A 14962-nucleotide genomic window follows, 5' to 3' on the forward strand; every position below is an offset into this window, starting at 1 on the left:
TACAAAGCAGCGAGCAGAACTACAGCACAGGGTAGAGCCAAACCCATGCATTTGGAAAGCCAACGGCTATCATCTGTCGCACGACCTGCAGGCTTTGGGTATCAGCTTATTAGCACGGAACGAGATGTGAATTTTCAAGGCCCGGCAGACTTGCATTCCTTTACCAAAAGGTAACACCTGAGCAGCCCATTCAAATGGAAAAATCCATTATATATGCATATATATAGGACAGAGTCTTCTGTGTCCTCAGTCCTGCAGCTAATGGAGGATGAGAGAGCGAGCTGCAGCATGCCCCTGCACACGAGCCAATTCTTCAAGGCCATCAGACATGCAGGTCAGTGACTTCTGCTGAGAGCCGGCTCCTGAATGCTTGAGGACCTCTCTTCTCTGCCCGTGTTTTTGGTGCTCCAGTAACTGGAGGACTGCAGAAGCACTAGCTTCAGCCAAGTGTAGCGTATGCTCGTGCTGTGTCAGCGTCTCTTGAGCAGCCAGAATACCTCACACCTGACTGGCAGGCAGGCTTCAGTCCTGAGCAGAGCTTGTGGCCATGCAGTGACTTACTGACATGGAAGAGCAAGGACAAGAAAGGGACCTTCCAGCTGTGGTTTTCTCATCCGCTGAGCTCCTGTGGCAGCCAAGAGCACTCGGCATCTTGCAGGCTCAGACCTTCAAGCCATAGCGATTAGGGCAGATGAAAACTTCATACGTTCCCTGCTGTGCCACACAGTCTCTGCATTCCCCTTAGGTGCTCGGTGGCTGAACATTGTCTGTATCTGTCCGTATCTACCCAAAACCTGCCTCAGCCTTGGGGCAGGGTTTTTGCCTAGCTGTGGAGAGGCCACATCTGCAGAGTCGCCTGGGAAGAAGGTAGGGAAAGGAAAGGGAATACAGTGCAGTAGCCAAAGAAGCAGTAAAGGACAAGCAATGAATCAGATCTCCAGAAACCAATGGAGCCACGTAGTTTGTAGCAGTTGAAGATCTGGCATGAGCAGACAGCCTAGGAATTTGGGCATTAAAAAGGAAAGCAGGTCACAGGGCTGGACTGATGATCTAAAAGAGAAGAGGAAAAGGTCATCATAAAACCCCTTTGCTCGACAGATTAAACTCCCCAGGGCCAGTCAATCAAGGTAATGTGATCTGAGCTAACCACAGCAAGATGCAATAAAAGACACAGAAAAATGGTGTTGGACAGACCCAGCCAAGTCCAGCTGAATGGCACATGGGGCATGTTCCAAGCCAATGTCTCAGTTAAATTGCAGTACCCTCAGTAGCACCTTGCATCATCATCTGGGCTGCTCAATTCAAGATAACCTAGCTCAAGGAGATCAACTTTCTGTATAGCTACCCTCAGTTTGATGAACCCAGATTAAGTACCCTCTCATTTTTGCCACGTATTCACCATGACAGCTAAGACATTTTATTCTGTGCTCTTTGCCCTTAATGCCACTTAAAAAATATCTTCCCATTAATGATTAAGTAATACTTCAAATAGATAAACTTCAGGAGAGAACTAATCTCCAATTACATGAAGATGGGAGAGGTTTTAAAAAGAACAATATGCCAAAAACAGTCACTGCAGGACAAGCGCTTAGGGACAAATTATGGGCTGAAAACAGAGCAGCGATATTTAATCCACAGTACTAGGCAGATGCTGCTCACATTGCCCTCTCCTGGCTTCTTCGTAACCCGCAGAGCATAAATCCTGAAGTACGTGGGTGGTACTGCATCCCCTGGCCCAGAAGATTGCTGCACAGGCTTCACCGCTTTCTGCGGTGGAGTTGCCAATCGAGGGCCACTCATAAGACCCAAAACGTGCAGGCAGCCCAGGTCAGATCTTCAGCATCAGAGGATTTCTCCCTGAAAGACTAAAGGACTAAATACCTCTGGTGTAAGTATCGGGAAATATCCTGATTCCAGCCTCCTGTGCTGAGAATTTAACTAACTTAGATACAGAATTTTTATTACCCAGGTCAAAGCCAATTCTCTTCATGAAGGGAGGTGCCCAACCTGTAAAGCAGAGCTGCAGTTTATGAAAAGGATTATGTGATGCGGTTGCCTCCCCCTACGGAAGACGGCTCTTCCTGGCTTGGGAGATCTCTCCCGGCTCCATGGCGAAGGGAATGAGACCATAGTAAGATGCCACATGCCTCGGGAAGGGAACCAGCATCCCTGCTCTAGCGTCATGTCACAGACTAAGAGGATCGAAGTGCGAGTAGGTTGGATTTTCAGTCCTTTTCGTAGCAAAGCATGTGAAAAGAGAACGCGGCCTTTCAAAATGCCCAAATCGTAAACTTGCAATTTAATCATACAAAGTTGGTTGTAGAAAACTTCAGGTCTTTTTCTTGCTTCACTAACCCTTTAACATTGAACAAAGCCAGCAAAAATTCATTTGGAAAAGTCAGTTAGCAAAGGTTAATTTGCATGGCATCAGAATTGGTCATTTTTGCTTTTGGCCGAGAAAAAAATAGACATGGGTAGGGTATAAAAGTTAATGTGTCCTTGCCAAAACTGTTAAGATAATGATGTCATATGCTTTTTCTTCTCTGCATTTCTCTGTACTGTTTCTTGTACCCTCTCAGAAGCACTGACTTGAAGCTTTCTGTAGAGCTGATTGAAATTCCAAGAATTTCACCTTTCAAATACATTTTTTTTCATTGCCTTCCTTTTTTGGTTCATTTCTTGAGGAATAATGGTTCTCTCAAATCTTCAGGACTGTTATTTTCAACCAATTCTAAGAATAGTTAGAAGGATGCCGATTTCTCAACCCCAGGGGCATTTCCAGGAGAAGAAGGGAAATTTTAAGGCAGAAATCATCTCCTCTCACCAACTCCAGGTTTCTTTTTAGTCACGCTGTTGTTTATACACAAATATTAACGTAAGTATAAACATGGTTGTGAGCATAGCTTCCTCAGTTAATACCAGAGAAGACTTTCCTTACACTCAGCAGAAGGACTAAGGAATGTTTTTGTCAGTTTTTAAAAAACAAGCCATGGAGATGACTTTACATTTTACAGTGACCTGCAATCATATCCCTGGTGCCAATAAGATCTCAAAGGCCTGATCAGAGCATGGTGAAGCCAATGGAAAAATTCCCCTTGTTTTCAGTAGCCTGTGGATCAACCCCTAAGCTTTGATTCAGCAGAGACATAAACCCATTTTTAATTTATCACTCAACCTAATGGAGCTAAGAAGTGCTTCAGGGCAAGCGACTGTTCAGTGCTTTGTTAAGTGTGAGCCCGAGAGGTGAACAGCACCTGCAAGAATGCATTCTTACCCTCCTGAAAATGCCGCTACATTATCCTTTGGCTTCCAGATTTGTTTGCCTCCTGCTGCGGAACTGTTAGGAATAATGGGACTTATCCATAGCGTATTAAATCAGTAGAAAAAAGAAGCAGAAGTGTAATCCATTTCATCTTTCTTAAAGCCAGAAGCATCGAAAACCTTCTACTAAGCTGTCCAAGAGAGCGTAATGACATCTTTATATTCAACTAAAACTTATGGCTCCTTAAAAATAGATTGAGATCAGGTGTAGTAATTGAATCTATAGTTTTAGTGATAAGCTACAATGTCTGAAGTCAGTTTTGCAAATTTATAATTTATAGATTTTTATCAAAAGAGTAAACTAGCAATCTAGATCTCTTCAAATCGCAAGCACAGAATCTGATTAGTTTTAAGCGTTAGTTCATTCTCCCCACGGAGATATCACTAGAGGACTTCATATCACAAACACCACACAAAGAATAACATCAAGCAAATAACGGCATGTGCTCAGTACGAGAAAAGACAACTATTTATTTAGCACAGCGAGTTCAGTCATTTAAGCCTTCTGCTTCGACAAATTTGGTTTCAATCTCGCTTCGATTCTGAGAGAGATGAATTTGCTCTTCTCAGCCTAGTTCTCGCTGGACATTTTTTTTTTCTTTTTTCTCAAAACGAAACCACTGCACAGCCTGGCACATTAAGGCAGAACAGGAGGTGTTTGCTAAAAGGATGTCATTTGCAAGTCAGGACTGAAGTGCATTGCCCCAGCTGCGTGCTTAGGAGCTTATATGGCATCTACGCTTGATCTACCTGACTCAAATCAACACTAGACCCACACTTCGAAAAGCGCTACAACACAGTCCAGTATAGTTCAGTATAGTCTAAAAGTGCCTTATTTTAAAGCGAGTAGCCCACACGACTATCCAGGGAGGGGAACAGTAATTTTGAGCTTCTAGCACAACGGGCACATCGTACATTCAGCAGTTCACTAGCCATACATTCTTTTCACTGAGAAGAAACCAGGACCGAAAAGGAATTCAGGTGCTGCATGGCATGATGCGAATGGCACAAAAAAGACATCACGGACACTTTGTGTGAATGCAGGGGAACAAATGAAGGGTCATCTCCAGGTTGATTTGGTTTTTTCCCCCCAGACTGCAGTAATATAAACATATATGTATGTACACAATACATATGCAGAATATTCTTCAAGGCAGGGTGGTGTATATGCACATACACACACACAAACACAGGTGTTTTCCAAACCAAACTGCCAAAGAGGTGGGTTCCAGGTAGTGAATCTGGACGGCAGACAGCAGTGCTAAGTGATCACAGTAAGCGGAAAATCCCTCATGAACAGGACATACCGTGTTCACCGCCTAGGGAGGGTTCGCATGTGGTTACATACCCAGATGAGCTGCAGTCCCATCACCATCTCTGTGGTGTGTTTCTGGATGAAACTACCGGCCTTGCATCCGAGTGCTCTAAGGGCAGGGGGGTTCGGAGGCAGACGGAAACGGTTAAGGCCCATGTTGGCTGAGAACTGTTTTTCCCCTCTTCCAAAGGTTAGGTCAAGGAAATAAAAACACTTTAGAAAGTAAAATAGGAGACTCAAATGAAGCAGGTGTTTCTTTTTCCTCCCCCTGTATCTATCTATGCTGGTCAGGGCAGAATAGATAGATGCTGCATCTGTAGTGTTGTCACACACTGCTAAAAAAAAAAATCATATGCCAGGGCTGAGAGAGAGGGAATGGACAGGACAGGTAGAAGCACCTCTTGAAGACAGGCCTCCCACTTGCAAACAGAAGTCACTGTCTGAAAATCGGCACCCTACTTTGGCAAAACATGAATCAGAGCAGGGGTGGCCGATTTCCCTTCCTCATGAGCAACGTAAGCAAAAATTCCCTTCAGCCAAGAGCTTTGTGCTTCAGAGATCTGAGGGAAGGGGACCCCAGGAATAGCCCTCCCTGCATCCAAACCCATGGTAGTTTGGATACGTTACTCTGTACACCCAGTGGGCACAGGCCCCCCAGTCATGGAGATCAGGTTCCTGGCAGGACTGCACTGCAGTTTGCTTCAGGCTTATGCACCCAAATTTCCCTTGTGGGCAACCAGAATGCACAGTTCAGGGTGCAAGCAGGAGTAGGGGGAGCTGGTATGCAATGGGGTCTCTCCCCAGTATGGCAAGAGGATGTGCCCAGGGCACTGTCAGGGTCTGGGGGCTCCGCAGCACTCCCAGACTCTTAGTGTAGATACAGCAGCCTCACCGTGTCCTCTTGCAAAGCCCTGCTGCAGTCACTGCAAGGGAGCCGCGCTGGGACTGCTGCTGAGATATATTCTCTCTCACATCTCTGCTTTCCAAATACTTTTCCTATTCCTTTGCTATTGTTTACCCTCCCCTCTCCCCCCCCCCCCGCCAAAAAAAACCCCCCACACAAAACAGGATGAGGGGAAATCATATGCATTCACCAGACCAAATTTGGAGGTAAGTAAGACAGACATGAGCCAAGAGAAGAATTGCCAGCTCAGGTTATACACACCCACCATCCTATCCAGTAATCTTGCCAGAAGTGGATACTGCAAAGGCAGTACCCGAGGAACGTACGCCTTTCTCTGGCCCTATACCCACAGAATTTATACATCCAGGCTCAGTTAAAGATGTATGACTTTTAGGCTCTTTAACTGAACTCTCTCCACTTTGTCACAACCTCTTGCTAATCATCACTCCAAAACCCTGCCCATTGGCTGCAACTGCTGCTGAGCTCCGGAGACTCTGCGGTTCTGACATCATCTAATCTCTGACCTAATTTAAAAACAAAATGTAAGGACTTTTTTGCAGTAGCACAGCAGCCAAGAGTAGTCTAATGGAAACTTTCAGAATAAGGAGATCTGCCCACTTCTTGGTGTTAGGGAAAGGGCATCAGCCAATGCGCTAAATGCCCTCTCTCATCACCTGCCTTCCTTCTCCCCTTCACAAGGTCTGGCTTTAGAGCCGAGATTCTCACCGATGAAACCAGGCTGTTCCCGAGGGTTGGGAATTTGTTTCCATTTCCAAAGCTTGGAGGAGTCACAAATCCCTGCTACTGTCATAGGAGGGAGGTAAGAAATCCTCCCAGGACAGATAGATTTCCAGTGCCCTTGAACAGGGTTTCCCTGGTATAAAGCAGGTCAGTCATATTCTCATGGGATCCCAGGTCCTCTCTGCACCTAAAAACCAGCTCATGTCTCTACTTTTTCTATTTTCTCATGTACTGAGAGATCATAGCCCTCAGTGGGAAAAAAAGCAGGTGAAAGGCCTGATCCAAAGCCCAAAGAAATGAACAGAAAGAATCCAGCTGACCTTGAGGGAGTTTGGGCTGAGGGAGGCTACAGCATCCTGCAAAGCCCAGCCTAACTTTAGGAAATACTAGATCCAAAACAAAGTCTCTCTATCCCCAGACGCTGCCCATATGACCTTGGCAAGCCATGGGATCCTGAAGGCTGCCTGCCAACGTGCAAGAAACCAAGCAGATGGCAGCTGGTGTCTGCCTGAAGTCGGCGTGGGACTTCGCCAGGTATCTCCATATGCTGCTAGCTGCGCTGTCGGTCACAGTACAGCCCCTCTGCTCACTCCCCTGCTGGCAGCTCAGCCAGAGAAATGACTTGGTGTGATGTCCCAAGTTGCATACTCAGCTCTACCATGCTGCAGTCTCGGCCTCCAGCTACAGCCAGCCTGTTTTCTCTGGGGCGCTTGTGAGTTGGGTTTTTAAAAGTAGGTTGATGAGCGGCAGGTACACAAGACACCTATTAGAGATCACACTTTGCTGTTTGGGTCAAGGAGCTGCCTTTTGCCTGCGTTTGCCCAGGGGTTCCCCTGCCCCAGAGGTGCTGGATAAACACCAGCCCAGCACACAGTGACAGGCAAACTGGGCCTTAGCACTAGGCTCTGTCTCCCCTTACATCTTCTTTACCACAACCCAACTTAAAAACAAACCAAACAGAAACCAAAACACAAAGCGGGGACTCTGGATGGGACGTAGAACACTTTGGACTTGAAAACAGGGGACTGCAAGAGAGGTGGGGGTGTCTCCCGGGGAGGACAGCAGGGGAGGGGAGGGGACACCGTCATTTACACCGATCAGGAGAAGCTGTAATCTATACACAGTGGTATAAGCCAAGATATATTACATGAAAGAACACACTGAGTGCATGGAGTTACCCACACTGGGTCAAACTGGCACAGTTGTCTTGAACAAGACTCTTGGAGTTGCAGTTGGTGTTTGTTGTTGACCTATCTAGCTCGCTCTCTCTATATATAGATATGTATAGAATTTTTCTGCATGCATTTGTCTCAAAAGGAGCTGTACAGCTGGGTTGGGTTTCTCATCCCCACCCCGTCTCGGTCTTCATTTTTTCCGGGCTAGGAACGCCACTCCCACAATCACAGCGAGCGCAGCCACCGCCACTCCTCCGATGATGATCAAGGGCTTCATGTTGTCGAAGATGCTGCCTGGTGACTCCTCGGAGCTGTTTCCCTTGTGGTCAGAGTCAGGGGACTGGCCGGTGGCCTCTTGTGTCTCCGTGGCAGCGGGGCTGGGCTTCAGGTTGCTGTGGTTGTTCACGACGGCAGCATCGCCACCTGCCTTCTTGGTGGCAGAGGTGGCAGTGGCAGGAGCAGGCTGCTCTTTGGGGATCTCCTTCTTGTCTGCATTCGTGGCAGGCCCAGGGTTGGGCTTTTCTGGCTTTCCGGAGCTGGGGGCCTTGGCGTCGGGTTTGTTTCCGCTTCGGACATTGCCTTTGGAATCCATCCCTACGAGTGCTGGGGGTAGCGACTGGATGCCACGCGCACGGGGCAATCCCAGCTCTCCTTTGCCTGGCTGCTGGAGAAAGCAGAGGAGCCACCTGAGCTCAACCCCTTGGAGTGGTTGTCTTGGGATGATTCTCACACTGGCGGTGTCCTATCTGGACATGATACAGCACCTGGAAGAGGAAGCAGAGCAATGAGAGGTGAGTGAAAGGCCAGAGCAAGCCAGTGCCATTCTACCTGGAGGCAACGAAGGAGGACGGAAGACAAACCTGGAAAACTGTTGCCTCTTTCTTTAGTAACTGTGATCTGTATTCAAAGCATCTACTACAGTGCCTGTACCTGCAAGAACATCAAACAAGTTGGACCGACTGTCATCTATGGCTGCCACAACTAGGCTCCGTGTGTAATCAAGACAAGTCCACCCTGGCCATGTATCTGACGCCATTTGTCAGTGACGAGATATACTCATGTCCAACCAAATAAATATTACTTTTCATTTGCTCACCACAGCTCCCTTCCTCCTGGGTAAGGAGAGAACATTTTGTTCGATGGGAAAGCAGATCAATAGTTCCTCCCTGCTTGTATCTCACCCTCTACCCTTCTTTTTGCAGCATTATCCCATGTGAAGTTTAGGAAGTGGCTAATATGTGATCTTGTGTGATATTCTCCATCCAGATGGGTACTGCACAAAAAAAACGGGATTAGTTCCTCAGCTATAGGTATCGGAGCTACAAGGATTATTGCTGTCAGCATTTCTGGTGGAGCTACAGCAAAATAAGGCAAGCGCCAGATCCTCAGCTGGTGCAAATCAGTGTATTGACTCCGGTGCAACTGCATGAATTTACTGTAAAGCTGGATCTCGCAGTGATTGAGAGATCTCACTCCTGTCTCCTCCTTGCAGTGGTTAGCTGGGCTTGCCTACAGAGCTGGGCAGGATGTCAGATGTACTGCAGGTGATTAGCTGGAGCCATTTTCCCCAGGGAACTGATGAAAGCAGTGAAGAGCATGGCTGCATCCAGAGAATTCAGCAAACGGACAAAGTGGGCTTCAAAGTGTTATAAAAACACAACAAAAACATCACCCCAAGCCTCACTAGGCAGCAATCTAGGCAGGGTGAGCCGGGAGATGGAGCTCCCATGGCTACACCTCTGCACAATGGGAGGAGGGGAAACAGCTGCTGGGCAGCTTGCCATCAGGCCTCTAACGGTGCAGCACCATGCCAACTTTGAGCTTGGGAAATAATGAGTAAATAGGAGGCAGCAGTCAGATCTGAGTCGCCTGCTTCATTACCTCTCTGCTGACCTTCAGCGCTGCCAGGAGCCTGCCGAGAGCTTTCTGCCTGCTAAGTGAAATATGAGCTTATTAGCTGTCTGGATTTAGATATAAAGAGGCTCCTCAAAAACCTCTACAGATAGATGTTTCTTCCAAAGTGGCTCAGAGTGCAGATCACTCCTTTAATGACAGACAGGAAGAAGGTCCCAGGGTTGCTGCAATGGTCTGTGCTGCTGCCTCTTCTGTGAAACAGGCTAACAAATGTGGTGTTTTAATCTCCATCTAGGCAGAAACACTGGCCTGGAGGAAACCTACTCACAGAAATACTGGGTTTGGGTCCAGAGCAAAGCTGGGCAACAGCTTGCAGCTCGGTGTGAAGTAGAAGCTACGCCCTCTCCTGCTCTCCCTTGTAAGCTGTTGTTTGATGGCCACCATCTTCTCCAATGCCAGTCAACTGGAGTTGACTGAGGGAACTGCAGCACCGAAATCATGGAAGTCCATAGCTCGCGTGCTGCACCAGGCACGATGACAATGATACTGGTACACCATATACTGAAAAGGCTGCCTGAAAGGTTGGCATTTAGCCTAGGAGAGTAGTCTGAGCTCTTCTTGTAGCATGGAGATGGGACAGGCACTTCCAGAAGGCTTTTCACGGACCTACCTTACACGCCTCCCTTAGAGAGGATGAATTTTAGCTGGGTAGTGTTTGGTGAGATGGAGCCTGAAGTCTCCAAAAGGCATTAGATGATCCAAGCTGGCCAGTTTTGAAATAAACCACTGAAAAGTGAGAGGCAGATAATCTGCCCCCAGGGTTTCATAGCCAGCGTTAAGCAGGATAGTTGCTACTCTTCCCTTGGGTTTTCAATTCGGTCTAGCTCCAAGCTCCTTCGAGAGAATAAATATCAAGCCAGCCCTTCACTTGTTTAAAAACCAGCAATCAAATTTCCCTAGCAGCTCTATGTGGGTCGGATCTACTTTGGGTGTAAAAGAGCATAGTCTCTTTGATTGCAGCTCAGCAATACTTACATTTCTGAGTTTGTGATTTTAAACCATTTTGGAAACCCAAAACACCACCACTCTCCCCTCATGTCACTGAAGATGCATCATACGCTTGGGCATCTTGTACCACAAAAACACAATCCCAGATGCTCACCAAGCTTAAGACCTTCTCTGTGGCTTGAGACTTGGTAGATAAACATATGGTCCTGGCCAAGTGCAAGAATATTTTCCCCTCCTTGCTAATTTTCTAATATTTCTGTAGATGCCACCTGCCTCACCTTTTCCTTCCTACTGCCTCCAAAGAGCATTCATACTGCTCTGCTCAGTAGAAATCCTATGTACATCCAGGTCTATATTCCTACGTGCTGAGGCTGCACACGGTCACTCACAGGACTCTGCTCTTCTGGTTTAGGAGCAATTTATCCCCATTTTACATCTGGTACAACCAAGACACAAAGAAATAGTAAGTGGGGCCCAAGACTGAAGCAGGCTTAGAGGTTATAGCAGGGAGACTCAGATTCATCATGTCACAAATATTAAATTACCTGCTTAGTCGCTTTGATATCAATTAGCTGGGCTGCTCACACACTCTCTAGTATTTGTGCTATTATACTACATGAACCAAGCATTAAACTTCTGCTTTCCCTAGGAAAGCTATGTGCAGCCTACAGAGATGGTAGGGGTAATTCATGGAGAGGGCAAACTGGCTTCTTTGCTGAGAAATGGGGACTCTGCACAGCCCAAGTACCTCAGTTTATCCATATCCTCTCTCATTCACACCCCTGATTGATCAGGTCTGGATTCCAGATTCCTGGAAGCAGAAAAGCTGGTTTTGCTCAGAGCCTACGCTGTGCCATGGAGCCTTGTCCCGCAGCCATGCCCTGCACTGCTACAAACGGCTCATTAAAGAATTTCTTGATTTCTAAGTGAGTTTCCACTAAAAGCAATGCAAGCCCCTCATGCAGATTAGAAAAGGTTTTAAAAGATGTAGAAACCAAACTAAGCTAAAAATCAATATTGGCAGTTCTTAAGTGTCCACATGAAAGGGCTTTCTGTCAGTGGTTTTCCATCACTGGAACTAGCCACAGAATTGCCCAGCATCTCTCCAGACCCTTTGGCTTGGTTGAGCTGATGCTGTCAAACACTGCAGCTGAGAAGCTCAAGCATCCTTTCTGCCCCCATCGGCTGCAGCACAGCTACCAGAGCCACTGGCTGGGTTAGCATCGTGCTGGCTTGCAGCCGTCCATGCTGTCCTCCTCCTCCAGACCCAGGGTGCTCACTCAGCAGCACATCCTCTCCCATCATAGTACTTAATCCTCATCTGCATGTTATTAACTACCTTCCAAGCAGACTCCCTACCTTGGGTATCATTCCCTTTTTCCTTTCACTCTCCTCCCCCTTTCCAGTCCTGTGCTTTTGAGGGCATGAGCACGTGCTCGTCTTTAAGCACCTCTGTATCCCACATCTGACTGAAAAGAAAGGTGCTTTCCTCATTTTCAAAAACGAAGTCTGCGCATACTGGTGCAAGGGTTTTTTCCCCTGGCTTTGTCTCCTCCTTTTCCCTCATTCCATCACAAACAGTTTTTCTCTAATGGCCTGTTTCTCCACCTTTGCTTTCTTCTTTATAGCTCTCACATCTATTTATTCCTCCCTTCCCTCTCCTCTTCAGTTGCTGTCTCTGCCTGTCTACCCATTCCCCCCTTCCAGCTCCCTCTCTGCCTCCCACACACACAGCAGCACTTGGGAATAAGGTTTTGTGAGAAAGAGGCTTCATTCCCTCCGTCCCCCTCCCCCCCCCATGCTATTTCTTTGTTTAAAAAAATCTGTGCCTTTTCAGGAAGGTTTTCACTTGCCAGCAGCTAACCAGCTCTTTCCCAGGCTAGGAAGACGGAGCAGAGATCATGAAACCAGTGATCAAGGAGAAAAAGGATGCCTTTTCAAAGGTTTTCACTTGCCAGCAGCTAACCAGCTCTTTCCCAGGCTAGGAAGACGGAGCAGAGATCATGAAACCAGTGATCAAGGAGAAAAAGGAAAAGAAAAGCTCTCCAAATTCCTGCTGCTGCAAGAAGCAGCACACAAACACCACAGGCCCCTCCTGGGACGGTTCTGGTTGTTGCAGCTCTCAAGGTCAGTGCAGTCGGACTCACCAGTGCAACAAGCTGGCCCCAGCCAAAGCAACAGGGCTGATGTAAGGAACAGCTTGCTTTGGCTCCCTGAAGGGCACCCTTTCTGCCTCACCCCCCCAGCAAATTAGAAAATACATCTATTTATCTGTCTCCCGTGTGCGCAGATGAAAGCTGCATCAATCCTGCACTGAATGGAGCAGATGAGTCATTGCCAGCTTTACCGTAACATACCATTAGAAGGTCCTCTTCCCTCTGCAGAGACCAGCCCCATCCCCAAGCCCTATAATCTTCCCCTCGCTGTTTCAAGTTGGAAGGAAAAGCCAGCAACTTTGCGAGACTGAGCAGCTGCTACAGGGTGTGGGGTCTGGGGTGCGGTGGGAAGCTGCACCCCACAGATGTGTGTAGGGTCACAGCAGTGCTGAGCAGGGGGCTCATACATGGGTTTTTTCCCCCCCTTCATGAAAAGCAGACCATTTCCATTGGGTCCTCAACTGCCACACTGACAGACCGTCAGCAGAAAGGAATTCAACCACCACAGTGGGGTTATGTATCTGAATTTATACTTGCAACAAAGGTCCACCCACACGCTCCAAGTGTCCTCCAGTTGAAAACATCAGTCTCAGAAATAGCTACTGACCATGTCTGACCTGTAGCAATGCTGTGAAAAAGAGCCAGAGGTGACAGAAAAGACCTTAAATATCCTCAAAACTTCTTCCTTAACCCCTACTTAATCTGCCCGTCACCTCTTTGTCATTCCCACCCGTCTGAAAAAGAAAAGGCATGAAGTTTTGCCTTTTCGGGGCAAAGAAGAGAGTTTTAAGTACCAAAGCTCATTCTCTTAAGTAGCATGGCCTGTGTTGGCTTTTGGGCAAAGAATTAAATGGGTCCCTATTACTAGGCAAGCATTAACACTTTTTCCAGCTTAATCTCCACTGTCAGCCCCCAAAACCCCTTAGCCTGAAGCAGCTGAGCCATGGCAAAGACCATCCCGCAATTCCACATTGCTTGAGCCAAGCATGGTAGCAGTCTGCTTAACTCCCACAGGTTGGGGACAGAGGTCATCTGCAAGGAGACAAGGTATGCAACCAAGCCGGCTCTCAATTCCCTTTGAAATGACATAGCTGGAAGTCAGTGAGAGTTGAAAGCACTCAGCAGTGCTGGAGGAGATGGCTTGTGCCCCTCAGGACCAGGCCCCTCCTTCCTGAAGGTACGGGAGGACTTTGAACCTGAGAACACAACACCCAACGCAGTCCTCATCGTATTCTTCAATTGCTCTTACACCAACACAGGGAAAGGTTTTCAGTGTCATGGAGGAAGAACGTATGCTGAATACCAATTAATTTCAGGTCCCTTCAGCAGTTTCTGTAAGTCTCAGCTGGCATGCTTGCATTTGGTCATTTAAGAGCAAACTAGCTTTCTAAGGGACAGAAAATGGCTCTCTTCTCAGACAGCTTCCCTTTGGTGAGTGCAATTTGCACCTGCCAAAACTGGCTCACAGGATTGAATTACCGTCACAGATTCAGGCACCGGCACCAGCTGGTAGGTGAAGAGCAGGTAATTTTAGACTGAAGTCTGCAGATTTTGTTCCTGTGGCAGACTGCACGCATAAACAGGAAAATTAGAATTTGGCCACTTCAAAGAGGCACCTGAAAACATAACTTCCTGAAAAGGGAAAAAGAAAAAACAAAAAAGAAGCAGTGTTCCGACTACAAAATGTAAGGCAGCTATGAGCTGAAGTGACTGGGACCGGGCTGTTAGAAACTGGGGGTGTTACTGGGGGGATCAAGTGCTGCCACAGGCTTCCTACATGACCTTTGCATGTCACAGACTCTCTCCTTCAGTGCAAATCAATGCGATACAGGGGGCTGAACTCACCAATGCGAGACCCTCAGATGGAAGACAGCATGGTCACCTGGAGTATTACCATCACCAAAGAGGTCTTGACTGAAGTGGTCAGAGGAAAATCAGCTGGAGCACATGGCTAAGGTGAATTCATGACGTGCTGAGGAAAGTGCCAAGTAAAAGGTAGCCTGTTCTGACAGATTAAGGCTTCTCCAAAGAGGTCTGAGGTTACTGGCCACAGGGCAATGCCAGTTCATTGCCACTTGTCATTTTACGGCAAAAGAAGAAATAGGCTGCAGTCAAGCACATTGCCCTGGAGAAGGGATTATTTCAGAGAGCCACGGGCGTAGGGTTTGGGGTGTCCCTCCTAAGATCCTGAGGCTTAAGACCATTCTCACCTCCCTTTCTTCTCCCAGAGATTAGCAGATCTCCCCATGCACCAAAGTGGCTTGGAAGGGAGTTAAGAAAAGGAGGGACTGAGCATGGGCTGAAATGAGCAGACTGCAGGAGGGAGTGCAAGTTTTAGCTAGCTCAACTGAACATCATGTAAGAAACCATCAAAACCCATCTAAAAAAAAAAATATAGCACTGCTCCCCCCTCCTGAGCTGCTGGGGGAATAAAAACGTTAAAGGCAGTGGGATGCCAGGCAAGCACCTAAGATAAAAGACAGCAGGG

The 14962-nt window shown here is 47.4% G+C and overlaps 1 protein-coding gene across 1 annotated transcript; it reads right to left on the minus strand.

The window, feature by feature from the left end:
- Positions 1 to 7434: 7434 nt before the first annotated feature.
- CEND1 (cell cycle exit and neuronal differentiation 1) lies at positions 7435 to 8216 on the minus strand. Its single transcript, XM_009283707.2, has one exon. The coding sequence runs from the start codon at positions 8046 to 8048 to the stop codon at positions 7647 to 7649; it is 402 nt and encodes a 133-aa protein (XP_009281982.1). The 5' UTR covers positions 8049 to 8216; the 3' UTR covers positions 7435 to 7646.
- Positions 8217 to 14962: the final 6746 nt, after the last annotated feature.

The sequence above is a fragment of the Aptenodytes forsteri genome, unplaced genomic scaffold, assembly GCF_000699145.1.
Source record: "Aptenodytes forsteri isolate BGI_AS27 unplaced genomic scaffold, ASM69914v1 Scaffold535, whole genome shotgun sequence".
NCBI classification, from domain to species: domain Eukaryota; kingdom Metazoa; phylum Chordata; class Aves; order Sphenisciformes; family Spheniscidae; genus Aptenodytes; species Aptenodytes forsteri.